This window comes from Carcharhinus amblyrhynchos, chromosome 4 (assembly GCF_965287045.1).
Source record: "Carcharhinus amblyrhynchos chromosome 4, sCarAmb.v2.hapA, whole genome shotgun sequence".
In the NCBI taxonomy this organism is placed as follows: Eukaryota; Metazoa; Chordata; class Chondrichthyes; order Carcharhiniformes; family Carcharhinidae; genus Carcharhinus; species Carcharhinus amblyrhynchos.
In genome coordinates this window covers 112,796,626-112,813,978 of record NC_137327.1, presented here as the reverse complement: position 1 = coordinate 112,813,978, position 17,353 = coordinate 112,796,626, and the positions used below count along the sequence as shown (strand labels likewise).

The 17,353-nt window shown below is 38.4% G+C and overlaps 1 protein-coding gene across 4 annotated transcripts in view; it reads left to right on the top strand.

Annotated features, from left to right (window-relative positions):
- The window catches only part of aifm1 (apoptosis inducing factor mitochondrion associated 1), a 64,716-nt gene extending 49,478 nt beyond the window's left edge, over nt 1-15,238 (top strand). For all 4 annotated transcript variants that reach the window (XM_080187731.1, XM_080187730.1, XM_080187732.1 and 1 more), the window contains 8 exons: nt 3,519-3,627; nt 6,734-6,841; nt 9,279-9,367; nt 9,480-9,620; nt 10,240-10,382; nt 10,510-10,634; nt 11,385-11,581; nt 14,955-15,238. In XM_080187731.1, the coding sequence (XP_080043857.1) occupies nt 3,519-3,627; nt 6,734-6,841; nt 9,279-9,367; nt 9,480-9,620; nt 10,240-10,382; nt 10,510-10,634; nt 11,385-11,581; nt 14,955-15,026 (984 nt within the window). In that variant the 3' untranslated portion in view covers nt 15,027-15,238. The remainder of the gene's footprint in view (nt 1-3,518; nt 3,628-6,733; nt 6,842-9,278; nt 9,368-9,479; nt 9,621-10,239; nt 10,383-10,509; nt 10,635-11,384; nt 11,582-14,954) is intronic.
- Nucleotides 15,239-17,353: the final 2,115 nt, after the last annotated feature.

Here is a 17,353-nt window from a genome sequence, read left to right as displayed (position 1 = left end):
CAGGAGGTGGTGTAGAATATTTGATGCAGGTTTAGCTGGCTAATTAAATTCAAAAACAGAATATCTAATCTCAGGTTTAGTTTGGATTTGATTGAGGAGAAAGAGAGTTAACAAGATACTGGAAAAACAAATTATAGTTCCACATCTGGATTTATTTGTAATAACTTGAAGATTATGAGAGGCAGGGTGATTCAAAGAAAGTGGGAAAGCAATCAAAAACCAAACTAAATGTATTACGCTATGAGAGATCTTGCACATATATAGGTTAGTTTCAACACAAAAAGATATACCATACTATAAATTAAATCATATGGAAATATTAGGATCATTTGTATTCTGTAATTTAATAGTGGTAGAAGTTGTTAGAAAGAAACATGTAAATTAAGTATAATCTATGCTACAGTGTATTTGTGTGTAACATTCATGAAGTGCGTTGTGAACAATGTCTACACTCTTCTTGATACAAAATTCATAGCATATTACAGTGACCCAAACACTTGAGTTGCTCCAGTAACTGTTCTTGGCATTGGAAATAAATCAACTGTTATCTCTACACACCTAGTTTTAGCTGCTAAATTACTCTGTCTTTTGTTCATTGGTTCTTCAAAGGCTGGATATAATCTGGAGCTAACTTGATGCAAGAAATTTTTTTTTTAGTATTCCTATCTCAGGTTTTGTCATCTTTTATAAGGTTTCCATATTGTCTCCAATTAAATTTCTTGCACTTCCGGCATCAGATATATTCCTTCAACTCCTACGGTTTATGCAAAGCATTAGATTGCCATCTATGAATAATATTTGGACCTTTCCTTTTGTTGTCAGTTTTTGAATGTTTGACTTTATACTGAATCTTGTTAATATTTGCATGCCTTCAAAGAAACTTTTACCATTAAACCCTTTATGTCAGTCACTCTATTTAGTCAGGAATTTACCAATTGATCAGAAGAGAAATGGTAATATAACCTTTAGTGATTTCTCATTGTTCCTCCAACAAGCACCAGAGAGGATGAATTGTATCTATTTTCCATTCTTCAAATTCTTCTCTCTCAAAAGAATTAATCAGAGATTCAAGTTCCCAATGTAACTGGCACCCCTGTCCTTACTGGACAACTCAAAGAATAACTTGACAATAGCATATTTTAAAGTTCTTCAGAATCTTGTTCTCAAAGTTCTTTTCTCTGCAACAATTTGTAATGTCTTTTTAACAGCAGGTTATTGAAGTATACTTGAAGGAGTAGTTAAGGCTGAGACTGCTGTATCCTTTGAAGGAATTTGGATAAGTATTTGAAGCAGAGGAAAGTTATAAACCCATAGGGAGGGAGCAGGGCAGTTTGATTAATGTTAAGATTTCTCTAGCAAAAGAGCCAGTATAAACATGATGAGCCAAATGGTCGCTTTATAAATTTCTGTGGTTCTGTATGAAAGTAAACAAAGAGCTCTTTTAGTTTATCGATTGAGTAACTGAGCTGTATAATCAGGAGAGCCCCAAGTTTGTTGCTGATTCTTTGCTAATCTCCAGTCATGATACTGATACAACTCTGTGACTCTGTAACTGAGGTTTGGAAGGCAAAATTCAGCTGGATTTAATAATCCTGATTATTTTCCGGATATATTTGAAAGAAGTGCATCTTCCTAGATGTTGAACATGGTTGTAATTAGATTTGCAATTACCTTTTTGGTCAAATGGCCAGTCAACCCTCATTACCAAGACTTGCATGAATAATGGGTCCTTGAGTAAGTTCCCAGACAACTTTGACCACTATTGAAAATACCCTGTCAAAGCAGCAACTGCTTTAAGAGGAGGAGTAAATTAGCTAGGAAAATATCTTAATATATTGAATGTAAATTATAAGAATAGAATGCAACACTTTTCTATTGATTTTAAAATAGTAGGAGGTAAACATTGGTGCTTTTTGGAATAGAAAGTGAATAAATGTGATTCACTGCAATAGTACATTCTACGTTATTGGTTTTGTCACTGAACCATTTTACCATTAAGTTCAATTTCACATGCCAGCCATCTATTAATATTTGCTCCTGACTAACATTTTTAAATCCATAAGCAAAGCTTTCTTAAAAAATTAATGTTCAGCTCATATAACTAGAAATATTCTAGTTTGGTTTGTGTTTTTAAGAATAGTAAAGGGCAAACTAACTAGCTAGTGAATGTAAAATTGAAGTCTGGGTTACAAAATTAGTTGTAACTTCTGCAGCAGTATATATCATTAGTCCTGTTAGCCTTGCGAGGGCATTTGTTCTGTTAACCATAGCTAAAATCAGTCTTGCCAAAAGCAAAGCCTTTTTGGATCTTAGGTACAGTGACAAATGGTAAATGTATAGTAATAGCCAACAGTTTTTCTGTAGCATCCATAGAATCCCTACAGTGCAGAAAGAGGTCATTCAGCCCATCACATTCACACAAACTCTCCGAAAGAGCATTTTACCCAGGCATAATTCCCCTGCCCTATCCTACAAACTATGCATTTACCATGGCTAATGCACCTAACCTACACATCTTTGGACACTAAAGGACAATTTAGCCTGGCCAGTCCACTTAACATGCAGAAATTTGGATGGTGGAGGAAACTGGACCACCCAGAGGGAACACACACAAACATAGGGAGGATGTGCAACCTCCATGCAGACAGTCACCCAAAGACGGAATTGAATTCGTGTCCCTATTGTTGTGAGGCAGCAGTGCTAATCACTGTGTCACCTTGCTGCATATTTTGTGATTTTTTGGAAGAACTATGGAACTTAAGTTATCCTGTAATATTGAAAGCTGCTTTGTCGGCATAACGAGTTTTCTTTGGGAGAATAGAACTAGACTTTGACCGTCTCGTAGCATTTAGTTACATGGTTAGATTGTCTTATCATTTGAGGAAACAATTTGAAGTACCAATACAAAGGCAATTATTCCCAATTAGTAAAGGCTAAAATTGTATGTTTTTTTTATTTTTAATGGTGCTTGTATTGAGCGGTGAAGCAAAGAATAAAATATATGCATTACAGACATACCCAGGGAGAGAGAAATGTTGCAGGAGGCTGTACTCCTGAGACTGATTTTGCATTGATCCCATTTTGAATGGATGAACATCTAACAACTGTAGAGGTCAGCATACATGAAGCAATAATTCCAAACCAGTTCCCAATAATCTTGCAGTTTGGCAACATTCAGCACAAAGTTAACATTATATCTCCATAAGGATGGCTTTTGTGCAAAGTGTAATTTGCGGGTGAGAATTTACACACATTGTTGAGAGAGTTTTAGCCACAACAAATTTATCTGGCCTGAAACATGCCAAATAATGTATGGAAAATAATGTATGGAAAATAATGCTATACGTGCCAGCATTTACTGTTATGAGCATCCAAATTTAGCTAGAAGAAGTTGGAACGTTAGTGGGGTTAATATGTTCTTAGTAACTAAATGTCACTGAGGATTTTTTTAAATGATTGTAATACATTTTTGTTGGAGAAGAAACCGACTTTTCTAATAACTTCAAATCCTCTTGCAGATAGAAGATTTTAAATCTTTGGAGAAGATTTCAAGAAATGTGGAGTCTATTGTTATCATTGGTGGTGGATTCCTGGGTAGCGAATTGGCCTGTGCTTTGGGACGACGTGGTATGTTTTCAGTTTATTGTTGAGAGGCTGAGTAGAATGGGCCTATGTTGTCTAGAGTTTAGAGGAGTGAGAAGTGATCACATTGAAATGTATTACTTTTAAAAGGCACAACAAGCTGGATGATAGGAGAACAAAGGTAAATACTGTGGATCCTGGAAATCTGAAGGAAGAACAAATAATGCTGCAGAAACTCAGCAGGTCAGGAAGTATCTGTGGAGAGAAATAGGATTAATCTTTCCGACCAATGACCTTTCATCTGAACTAATGGAATTCTGATGAAAGGTTGTTGGCCTAAAACGTTAACTTTGTTTTTCTTCAGATACTATAGGCTGCTTGACTAGATGCTGGGAGACTTCTCTCCCAGCTGGAAGTCTAGAACAAGGTTGTCCAACCTTTTCATCCAACAGATCCCCTTTCAATTTTTTTCTCATTCAAGGGGCCAAACTGGGCAAATTTTGAGCAGATTTTGGCACAATGAAGTATGAAAAAGAAACTTAGGAAGTAAAAAAAAGTCAAAGCAGTGAATTGCTAATTTAAATAGAGTAATTAACAAAGTTGATCATTAAAGTGAATGTGTTGGTTCAGTCACTGTCACCATGTTCAGTCTCACCCCATTCTCAGCAAGCAGTTTCAGTTCCCCTCCCTCTCTAGAAGCCTCTCCTTTTCCTCAGCATACTCTCTTCCACGACCGCTGAAAGAAACCATTCATCTTCATACTGTTCACTGCTTCTCCAACCACAGGATTGCTTGTCTTCTGCATTTGCTGCTGATAGACTCATAGTGATTGGAGGAGCAGTTCCTCGCAAAATCTTCCACTTCAGTGACCCAAATTTTGAGCTCTGGCTCTGCAGATCAGATAGAGTGGGCTGGGGTATAGTCCATGGGCCCTATCTTGGACAGTTCTGGCCTAGAACTGGGGTGATACAGTCTCAGAGTAAAGAGTTGCCCATTTAGAACCTAGATGAGGAAGAATTTCTCAGCTCAGAGAGCTGTGAAGTTTTGGAATTCTGTAACCGAAGACTGTGGATACTCTGTCGATAAGCACATACAAGGTTGAGATTGATAGACTTTGGGCACTATGGGAATCAGGGAATATGGGCATAAGGCAGAACAATGGAGTTGATGGAGAAAGTAGCTATGGTGTTGAATGGCAGGACAGGCTCAAGGGGACATATTTCTTATGCGATTAAGGGATAGATTATTTCCACATTCATTGTAAATGGGTGGGAATTCACTGATCAGTCCCCTTTTGGATTATAAACTAACATAATTGTCTAATTTAAACATGAATTTAATTTTAAATAGTTAGTAAATGTAAAGTTATGGCTTACACTTCTGCACTGAGAGGATTTCAAAATTTACTCAAGTTAACAGCTGATCTTAAGTTAACAGCTGCAACTGTATAGGGCATTGGTGAGGCCGCAGCTGGAGTACTGTGTGCAGTTTTGGGCGCCGCACCTGCGCAAGGATATTTTGGCCTTGGAGGGAGTGCAGAGGAGGTTTACTAGGCTGATACCGGAGTTGAGGGGGTTGAGCTATGAGGAGAGGCTGAATAAACTAGGCTTGTACTCGTTAGAGTTTAGAAGAATGAGGGGAGATCTCATTGAGACGTATAAGATGATGAATGGGATGGATAGGATAGAGGTGGAAAGACTCTTCCCGCTCAAAAAAGACAGTAGGACTAGGGGGCACAGCCTCAAGATAAAGGGGGGGCAGTTCAGAACGGAGTTGAGGAGGAACTTCTTCACTCAAAGGGTGGTGAATCTCTGGAATTCTCTGCCCGTTGAAGTGGTGGAGGCTGCCTCGCTAAATATTTTTAAGAAGCGGGTTGATGGGTTTTTGATAAGAGAGGGGATTAAGGGTTATGGGGAGAGGGCGGGAAAGTGGAACTGAGCCACGACAGATCAGCCATGATCTTATTGAATGGCGGGGCAGGCTCGAAGGGCCAGATGGCCTACTCCTGCTCCTATTTCTTATGTTCTTATGTTCTTATAACTACTGTTCATAGGGTCTTCTGCAATCTTTGCTGGAAAGATGTGTGTCCTGTTTCCTGCCTGACCTCCTCCTAGTAATGGTAACTCTCCTGATAGCATTCTGGGTAAAAACAAGCAGATCATAGTCCCAGCGTTTGCAGAGTAGCTGACACTACCTGGGGCCACAACCGTTTCCTTTAATTTAAGTCCGTATCAGCGAGATAAGAAGAGGGAGGAAAATTGGCCAACTTTAGAGCAGTGCTGAATGAAAGTCGACATGCACCGTCCTGACTTGTGAAGAATGGCCACATGAGTGAGAGGTAATGCAGAGTTCTCCCTGAAACAACACGTGACATAGGAATGATTACTCTGACCTTAATATCAACAGCAATTAGAAACATTATTATCTTCCATGCGGATGCTGTGTTGGTTGAGATTTGCAGATAATTGATCGTCAGATAGCTTATAATAAAATCCAGGTTTCTATGAACAGGTTTGCAAATTATTCTAAAACTTTAGAAAAGTTGTCCAGTCATAATAGTCACCCGTTTAATGGAATTAAAATACTTTTCACCTGATGTAGTAATATTTGATTAAAACATGGTGGAAGCTGTAGATAATATTTATTCCATAGCATGAATGTTTCTCGCATCGAAGCATGTAATATTCTTTTAAACATGTAAATCTGCCATTCTGATCCGTGAGCCACAAGTGGAAATGCTTATGTGGATATTGGTCAAGGATAAGATCAAGCTCAGCTATAAGGATCCTTCATTCAAACCAATGTGGAGATAAAATTGATTGTGGTGGGGAAACAAATAGACTCCAGATGAAAGTTTTTCCTTCCACCAGATGGTCTCTTCTGATTTGCTTTGTACTAAATTTAAGGCTTGATTTATAAGTCAAGCACTTCCACACCCTGTGTGTTCATATCAGTTTTAAATTCAATTACTATACGTCAATTTTTTTTATTATTATCCTGCAATTCCTCAGGAAAGTTTAAAAAATGTGTTAAACAGCCCTTATTTCAGAAAACTTCTGTCTGTAAGCCAAATTTGTGGAAAAAGTGGATTATTATATGTCTTACAGTTGTTCCCAGAATATTTCTTTAACCATCATATGTTAAATCTCAGCCCGGAATTCAAAACTCGAGGTGATGCAGATATTTCCAGAGAAAGGGAATATGGGTAAGATTCTTCCAGAGTACCTCAGCAACTGGACAACTGAGAAAGTAAGAAAAGGTAAATATTTGTTCTAAATATTTTGGTTGAATCTGATCCTGCTTGGCAGAGGGAATTATTTATTACTTTGATGCTAAATGGATTTTGCTTTTTCAATGCGCAGAAGTAAACTTTTGAAGGGCTTGGAATATTTGGCTAATATTAGTCTTTAAAAAATAAATCCTAGTATATGTACATTCAATTTTTTAAGTCTTAGCATGAAAGTTTTAAGAATCAGTGTGACAAGAGAAAATTACTTTATTCATTTTTTTTTAATGACTAGTAATTATCATAGATTGGCAAGTCTTTCTTCCTATTTCCTTACTCCAAGATTTTAAAAACTTAATTGGAGTGAGAAATACTGTTTAAATTGATGTTTTGAATTGTATTTAATATAGCGTGGATTTATTGGGCAGAATTCTCATTTGTGAGGCTGTGTGTCATGGTGGGCAACTTCATGGTGCCTTTCCCACCGTTAGAATGGCTGTATTCCCCTGTCAGATTCTGCACTTGGAGCTTAATTGATTACATGCAGGCAAGTTTCCCTCCTGAGTCACCTGACGAGCTGGCATCTCTGTCCACCCAGCTAGCTGGTTTGAAGGTCTGTGTTTTATGTAAATACCAGTCTAGCATACTCCTATCACTCTCTCCAACCCCAATTGTCCTCACAAAACCATGCAGAATGTCTGAAATCCGGAGACAAAAGGCTAGCAGCCTAAAGAAGTAGTACTTTCCTCAATTCCACCCTACCCGCCCCTCCCAAGTCCTGTGAGGTGCCCAAGCCCCACTTGGACCTCAGCTCATCACATCTGGGGTCTTTGTGCATCCCCTTCCAATAAATGATGAGTCGTCATTTTGATTCCCATTTTTGTGAGCTTTTTATCTTCCCTCCCCTTTGCTTTCATTGTTCACCATCCTCCTCCACGTCTGTCTGCCATCTAATCCTTCCACTCCTCACTCTTGCATTGCCCATCTTCCTCCCTTATCTTTTTCAGCTCCCCAACCCTACCTCGCACCCCAAACCCCTGGTCAAACTTCAGACCATTGGAGTGAAGGACCCATGCATCCAGCACAGTGCCATCTATAAAGGCCAGCTAAGCATGGAGCTGGCAGGCACAGTCCAGTCTGCCTCAGCAAAGTGGTGATCAGCGCAACAGGAGCGAAACAATGTTATTGCAGGTTGGCTATGTTTGACTCATGTTGAAGTCTTCAGTGAACTGAAGTCCTCCTTGTGATTGTCACTTTTTCAAACTTGTTTAAAGCCAATGTGATTTCCCACTGGCATGATGCGAGAATGGAAAGCTTGACTAGGTTTTGGCATTCAGCTCTTTTAATGAGCATTCATGAAATGCAAATGGCCTTCATTCCACCAAGCAGCAGGAAAACTGGCCTACCATTGGGACAGTTGCAACTGTTTTACATCCGTGGGTTTCTGACCTTCCTGCTCCCATTGGATTCTCCACTTCTGCTTGCCACCAGACTCCCTACAGGCATGATTAGAGAATTCTTCTGATTATGTTCTGTTGTACATCACGCTGTATCAAAAAATATATTTGAACATGAATCTTTTGTAGTCGTATAATTACAAGCTTTCTTGTAGGGTTTGGCCAAAACAGTACATTTAAACATTTAACTGTAAGTAATGTAAATAAATTGCATAATTCAATTTTATGAGTAATTAAAACATTATTTAATGTTATGACTTTCTATACAGGAACAGGACTAGTTAATTCAGTCCCTCTAACCTTTTTCGCTTCAACCAAATCTTGGATGATCACAATGTGTTAACTATCGGTCAACTGGTAGCAGCCACATCTCTGAGTCAGGATGTTGTGGATTCAAGTCCAATTTGAATACAGGTTTAGGCTGATACTCACAGTATAGTACTGAGGGAGTGCTGCATGGTCAGGAGGTGCTATCTTTCAAATGAGACTTTAAATTGAAGTCCCAACTGTTCTGTCAGGTGGACGTTAAAAGAAGCTCTCCTGTTTGATATGAAAGCCGGGCTGGACATATTTTCAACCCTGGTCAATATTTACCCCTCAATTAACTTGGTAAAGCAGATTAGTTGGTTAATGTCACATTGTTTCAGTGTCGTTGGAGCTGCAGTCGTCCAGACAAATTGGAGGGCATTCCATCACATTCCTGATTTTGGGCCACGTGGATGGTAGACGGGCTTTGCAGAGTCAGGAAGTGAGTCATTTGCCTCTCAATTCCCAACCTCTGACCAGTTTTGGAAGTCATAATATTTTATAGCTAATCCAGTTAAGTTTCTGGTCAATGATGATGAGAAATTGTGATGGTAGTGCAATTCATTTCAATGCCTGGCCCTTGCATCAGCATGAACAGAGGAACCTAGGTCTGCCTCTCTGGCTCAGTGAACCACATGGACAAAGTATTTTATTAAGAACTATCGGTCCAACAAGTTAAGTTGTTTTGTAATTTTTTTCCTCTTTAGAGGGTGTTAATGTAATGCCAAACACTGTTGTGAAATCTGCAAAATATCAAGATGACAAAGTTATTCTGAAACTTAAGGATGGGCAAACAGTGAGTATAAATGCAAGTCTATGAATGAGCAATATTTAAACAAAGTATTTTAGTCTTGCTAAAGAAATTTCCAGTTAAACCACTTAGAGTTGAAATGCTCTCCTGTGTGCAGATAAAGACTGATCATGTGGTTGCAGCAGTGGGTCTTGAACCTAGCGTGGAATTAGCAAAGTCAGCAAGAATGGAGGTGGACTCAGACTTGGGTGGATTCAGAGTAAATGCAGAGCTGCAAGCACGTTCAAACATTTGGGTGGTGAGTACATAGATCATTGCCTGAAAATATATTTTTGGAAACTGGTTTTAAAATACAATTTAAAAAAAAATGTAATTAGTGGTGCACATTGGGTGGAATCCTGCCATCTGAGACTTAATCCCATGGCAGGAGTGGGAATAGGGAGTGATTCTCGCTGCAGAAGGCAAAGGGAAACAAGACTATTTCTTATGGCATAATTAATTATGTATGTAGGGTTTTACACCATCTTTTCTTGCGGGGTGGTGATTTCTGAACCTCTCCTCTCTCATCACCCCCACCCACTCCATAACTACCCAACCTTCCACCCACCAACGAACCCACCAGCCAGACCATAGGAATATCCAGCCCATTGTTTCAGACTGGGATTTCTGAATACAGAAGGCATAATCTGTAAAGTATAAATTATTATTGTCTGTATCTATATTCTTTTTCTTGGGAAACTTTTCTCCTAGGTGAAAATAGGGTATTTACTCAAGTTATGAAATCAAATATGAATACCGTAATTTTCTAGTTGTAAAATATGCTTCAAATATTAAACTAGAATTTTTAGAAAGAAATTGCACATGGCCCTCCACTCCACAAAACATGGAAATATTTGTGTTCCCTTTGTGTCCTTTAGGCTGGAGATGCTGCTTGTTTCTATGATCTGAAGTTGGGTAGGAGACGTGTGGAACACCATGACCACGCTGTCGTAAGTGGCAGATTGGCTGGTGAGAACATGACTGGAGCTGCAAAACCTTATTGGCATCAGTCAATGTTTTGGTACGAGCTGGCTTAGTATCCTCTTCCAGCAGATGTATTTTAAACATGAGTAACAAAAGTAAATATTTTATACTGACCAGTTCATCACAATATGTGAAATGTTTATCTAATTTAACTCCTGTTGCAGGAGTGACTTGGGCCCAGATGTAGGATATGAAGCTATTGGTATCGTGGACAGTAGCTTACCTACTGTAGGAGTGTTTGCCAAAGGAACTGCTAAAGATACCCCCAGAGCTGTGACACAAGAGTCTGGTAAGTTACAGAATGCTTGCTTATTAGAAACAATGGATGGCATTATTGGTATGAAGCATTTATTCTATTTATATCTCCTGTATTGTACATAATACTGTTTTAGATAATTAATGCATTTCCTGAGCTGTATTAAAACCATTTATAATTTATAGTTACATATAAAAAAAGTCTGCTGCATTATGTTTTGAATTATTTTGCATTTGAAATGATTGGCCTGATTTTAAATATAGGTGAGGGGGTGTCAGAAAATGAGCATTGGCAGAATAGCTGCCCATTATAAACCCTGTAGAATTGTCTTCATTAGGGTAAAAAAAACCAGGCTGGACTTATAACGTTCCTCACTGGCAAAAGATAAAATCGCTGCTGATATTTCTTAAAAGTACCATGCTCAGGCAAAAGCTCATTCACAGAACTCAGCCCGAGGGCTCCATAAATGTATATGATGCTGAGGCTGAGACATAGACACTGGTATTTGCTGCACTAATTAATCGTCGGGTTGCAGGAAGGGTGCTTTAAATGGTGTCACTAGTCCAGGATAGAACAATTGCAAATCAACAGGGTTCTTGTTCATAATAGTTGTCCCGTATTTGTTGTAATATGGGTTTTGCATTTTTAGATCGCATGTGAAGCTGAAGTATCTTTTGCTTTCGATTAGTGAAATATAATGGATGCAACGGCAACATTGGCTATTCATTTTGCAGTTAAAACGTGATTAACAATGATTATCATATGTTGTGTTCATGAATATAGGTACAGGAATCCGATCTGAAAGTGAGACAGAAGAAGTAGCTACTTCTGTAAATGTATCTGCTGGTACTGCCTCTTCAGCTCATCCACCTCAAGACGGGGAAGACTATGGAAAGGGTGTCATCTTCTACTTGAGAGAGAAAGTAGTTGTGGGAATTCTGTTGTGGAATATTTTTAATAGGATGCCGATTGCCAGAAAGGTTAGTTGCAGCTAATTACGTTGAATTTTCATGTAGAAACAGATCATTTGGCTCAACAAACCTCCACTGGCGTTTTTGATCCATGTGATTCTCCTATGTATTCTAACCCTATCAGCATATCCTCTATTGCTTTCTCCATTATGGAGTTGACCAGCTTCCCTTTAAATGCATCATTGCTATTTACCTGAAATATTTCAGATGGTAGCGAGTTCCACATTCTAATCACACTTTGGGTAAGGAAGTTTCTCTTGAATTCTGTGTTTGATTTATTATTGACTGCTTTATAATTATGGCCTCCAGCTTTGGACTCTCACAAGTGAAAAAAATCTTCTCTACCTCTGTCAAACCTGTTCATAATTTTAATGACCTCTATTAGTTCACCCTTCACCCTCCTCTCTGGAGAAAAGAGATTCAGTCTGTTTGGTTGCAATTCTATTGAACTACATTAATCATTGGGCTTGTGAAATACAGATAAAACTGCTGTTCTTTACTATGAACTCTGCTTCAACAGCTGTAATAGAAAATTCCATATTCTAACTGTCGTCTGTGTAAAGATAATTTTTCTAACATCCCACTTTAGATTTTAAATGTCTTTTCTGTCCTTTTGTTGTCATGAAGACCTTGGCAGTTCATAGATGTATCTTAATTCCAGTGCAAAAAGTCTTGCTTTCTCAAATCTAATAAAACCTGTGGAAGCATCTTCAATGCCACAAAAGCTCTCATTAAATTATGAGATTGTATCTTCTTCCCATTTACAGTATATGTCACCTAGTCATTCTGTGGCTTGTGTGTGCGGCTGCTTATTGCAAATTTATTCTTCAGCTATTTAGGAATAAGATATAATTTAAAGGATGGACTAAGACCAACCTGGAAATATAGACTTGTGTGATCCCTATAATAGATTTGATTTGTTAGTGGGTTTTGCGAAGTGGCCAGGTATTGCTTAAACTTCAGCCAAAACATAGAGTCATGAAAGCCAGCGTCCCAGTTTAAAGATGTATCTTTTATTTGACCACCGAGACACTGGGAGAAGTTTTGAAGCGTCCTAGGCCTCTCCAGACATAGAGCAGCCTGATATCTCTAATAAGCTGTAATGTACAATGCTTAAAATAAATCAATTATACATTTTTCTTATCAATATCTCCCACCTTTCATTAGCTTTGAATAAATCATCTTCAATATACTTAATCACTAATAACATCTGTCATGTACTTTAGCCAATTGCATTTTATCTTCTGACATGATGAGATTTCATTGGTCCGTAGAATCTGGATGTTTCCTACCCCATCACTGATTCAACCTCCTCTCTTGCTGAGCAACACCAGATGCTGAGGTCAAAGTTAATATTCCTCCCACTTTCGTCCACGTCACTGGCAACATCAGACTAATGCACGTTTTCGCATCTGAGAAGGCATTGTCTTATCTGAATAGTGAATAACTCTATTCATAAGCAGCCCTTAGAACCTTACTGCTACCAATTCCTGTTGATAAGAACTTGCACGTTCTGAGGTTTCATTGTTTCCTAAGAATGTGGTAGTCTGAAAGTCTCCATACCATCAGTTCTTGCAGCAACTTTCTCTTGGTTAAAATGCACAATCACTTTATAAAAATACAGTTAATACATTTAAAATATCAAAATATAAGTTCACATCATGTTTTAAATCTCTTAACACATTCACATATGTAAACTGTTCTCTTGTTGGCTTATAAGTCTGATTTAGAGTCAGTTAACTCAATACTGGTAGTTCTGTTTGTCTTAAATACCTAATGGTTTAAAATCTTCTCCAACCTACTAGGATTTTTTCCTTTCCCAACAGAGAGACTTATGTGGTCTCTATAATAAATCTGTTTTGAAGTGGCAGAAAATTAGCCTTTCTCGCAGTGTGATAATTAAAGTGAAAGGTAACGATATGGCTGCTGCATTAGAACTTCTTGGAAGAACTTGCGTAATCAAGAACACGGCACTACACAAAAGAAGTGCCAGTTTTAATGGAAAAGAAATCAATAGTACTGGATGGATAAATTGCTAATTTAAAGGTTATGGATTAATGCCAAGTGTTTTCAATTAGAGACCTATTTCTTAAAACAAGTAGTGCCAGAAATAAGGTGTTTACTTGAGGCATGAACATGAAGCTAGGGTCATTGATGAGAAAACTGCTGTGCACTTTTAAAGTAATACTTAAAATCCTAACACTTTTAATGTATGCTGAAATTTGATCTTTTAATTCCAATCTTGAGCACCAATTAGGAAGGCAAGCTGCACCTTTGGAGTTATATTTGGCCTTTTGCCAATATTTAATGTGACTGCTTTCGAAAGAATGGAGGGGTAGGGTGGCAGGGAAAAATACTTAAACATTTGCTCAGGGGTAGAAAGTTGGAGGAAGCTTGAGAGTAGTCTTAAAGTGTATTAAAACTACAGTAAACTTTGTGTTATCTTGCATTTTACTAACCAGTATTCTCTACTTACTGGTATTCACCTAATGCGTATCATCACTTAGCCAAAAGGAAGCAATTATGAATCTAACTGGAACTTTTACCTGTATGCTGTATTATTTTATCCTTTAAGTTTTAATGCAGTGTTGAAGATCAGAAGTAAAGAGAGTGATGTTCATTACTTCCTGAGTGCTTGCATATTATTTCATGCCACTGCTATTGCGCTGTATTCCATCGGTAAATGGAACTCTCCGTATACTGGCATTTTTGATTAACCAGCGTCACAAATTCCCTGCCGACGCTGGATAATACAAATTTTGCTGCGTATTTCTGATGACTGTAATTTAATATTGTAATAATGTTTGTTCATGTTCTAGTGCCTATGACAACGCTTAGCATTGCTTCACATTACAAGCAGTAGACTGAAAAGCGACACTGAAACAATAGATAATTACATATTTTTTTACCTACAGATTTTGTTTTTCTTTCAGGAAATGCCTTTTCTCTTCATAATGGAATAGCTCAGGTTAACGAATTAATTAAATGGACCACAATAGTCAGATACTGCTTCATACTTACAATTATCCAGACAAATCTGTCACTAACACTAATACATATCATCTTCCAGTGGCCAATTTAGAACCATTTTGGTACAAGCTTTTGTGAATAGTTCACCTATCCAAACGTAAGTTTCACAACCTATCTGACAGGGTCCTAGATTTAAGTCTACTAAGCACAAAATCCTTATATTACACTGTCTTGCTACCCTGTCTGGACCACCAGTGGTTTATCTGTAATGTTGGTACTAATGATCAAGGTGTATTTCCTTGGTGGGGTCAGTGTGCAATGCAGAGGGGGAACCCTAAAAGGAAACATTGACACTGTGATGGAAATTTGATTTGCTTTGTTTTAAAATACATTTTTTAATATTTTCCCATAGGTTATTAAGGACGGTGAAGAACATGATGATCTCAATGAAATTGCAAAATTGTTCAACATCCATGAAGATTAGAATCCAAAAGTTTAACTATGTATATAAGAGTCTAGATTTTTTTAAAATTGTAAACATTCTTCTGTGCAGGAAATCAGGAGCTTGAATTTTCAGAGAATGGACTTAATATTTTGTGAATTTTCCCATTATCTACAAATGACCAAGCAAAGATATTTGTACCATGTGCATACAATGATCAGGATTTTCTGAAATAAATATTAAATGTAAAAGTGGCATTTGAAAATGTATCTTCTTTAATTTCATTTAAAAATTCATGTTTTTTTTATGGTATATTATGTAGCAGTAAGGTAAAGCCGCTATAGTCCCAGATGATCGTAGGCTGCGCTCTCCTTTTGAGGGGAGAGTTGACTGGTGGTGATTTAACCCGAGGGTCACCACACTTCAGGCGAGGGGAGAAGTTGAAAAGGTGGGACCTTCATGAATGAGTGACCTTAGCCCATACAGTAATTGAACCTGTGCTGTTGCTGTCACTATATCACAAACCAACCAAGGTTGCAGGTGTTGTGAATAGTTTGGAGGGATGTCAGAAGTTGCAACAAGACATAGGATGCAAGACTGCGTGGAGAAGTGGCAGATGGACTTCAACCCAAATAAGTGTGTGGTGATTCATTTTGGCAGGTCATATGGGATGATGGAATATAATATTAAGGGTAAGACACAGTGTGGAAGATCTGAAGGATCTTGGGGTCCGGGTTCATAGGACGTTCAAATCAGCTTTGCAGGTAGAGGATGTGCTAAGAAGGCGTATGGTGTACTGGCCTTCATCAATCAAGGAATTGAGTTTAGGAGTCGGGAGATAATGCTGCAGCTTTATAAGACCCCACTTGGAGTGCTGTGCTCAATTCTGGTCGCCTCATTACAGGAAGGATGTGGAAGCCATAGAAAGGGTGCAGAGGAGATTTACAAGGATGTTGCCTGGATAAGATAGCATGCCTTATGAGGATAGGTTGAGAGAGCTCGGACTTTTCTCCTTAGAGAGACAAAGGATGGGAGGTGACCTGATAGAGGTGTATAAGATGCTGAGAGGTATTGATCAAGTGGATTCTCAGAGGCTTTTTCCCAGGGCTAAAATGGCTGCCACAAGAGGGGACAGGTTTAGGTGCTGGGGAGTAGGTACAGAGGAGATGTCAGGGCAGAGTTTTTCACTCAGAGGGTGGTGGGTGCATGGAATTGGCTACCGGCAGTGGTGGTGGAGGCAGATTCTATAGGGTCTTTTAAGAGACTTCTGGATAAGTACATGGGACTCAGTAAGATAGAGGATTATAGGTAAGCCTAGTAGGTAGGGACATGTTCGACACAACTTGTGGGCCGAAGGGCCTGTTTGTGCTGTAGATTTTCTGTGTTCTAACTCCAGCCAACTGAGTTAACAGACCCCCTTTGTACTGATATTGCAAGGTGGGTGTGACAGACCAGTTCAGATTTAATGATTTAAGTTCAATGTCAATTTCAGGTTGGTATTTCAGGATAGTTGCCAAGCAAAAGCAGAAATATCCAACACGAAGGAATAGTTGGCGTGAAGTCATCTTCTGGCTACTGATGCATCAAAATGTGTTAAGTTCATAGTAGCAGCAACTAATCCGTGAAAGCAAGAGATCGGCTTGTCTTCTGAAATTCTTAAAAGAGCCTCTAAAGGTAGGCGATAAATAACCTGAAGTAGTAGGATGTGACCAGGCTAAGTACTTTCTGTTAACATTACATTTTGACATTGAAAAAAAGTAATTTTTGACAGAAAATACTTTTTACAATGCAGTGCACTTCAAGCCTCCTTCTCCTTCTGAGGTGTACCATTGATTTAATAACCAGGAGTAGCCATATTATCCCAGAGCAACTACTTGGTTCAAATTGAAGGAAGGACTCACAAGCACACTTTGAAAGCTGATCCGATCCTGTATGAGGGCACTTTTTGTGAAACATGCAGTATGTTCAAGCTTGGTACTTTGCCGTTTTAAAATACAAGTAAACTTCAGAGAGTGATGAATCATTTATGAAGACAGCACACTGGAATTCAATTTAATTGGTTTAATTTCTGGCAGTTCAAACCAATGTTGCATGAATTGCAAAAGGTGAGATGCAGGTACAGCAATTAATTAGGAAAGCTAATCAAATATTATCATTTATTATGAGGGGAATTGAATGCAAAAGTAGGGAGGTTATGCATTAGTGCACAGGGCATTTGTGAGACCATATCTGGAGTATTGTGCATAATATTGGTCTTATTTTAAGGAAAGTTGTAAATGTTCAGAGATGGTTTACCAGACTAATACCAGGAATGGGCAAGTTATGCTATGAGGAAAGGTTGGACAGGCTAGCCTTGTGTCATTACTGTT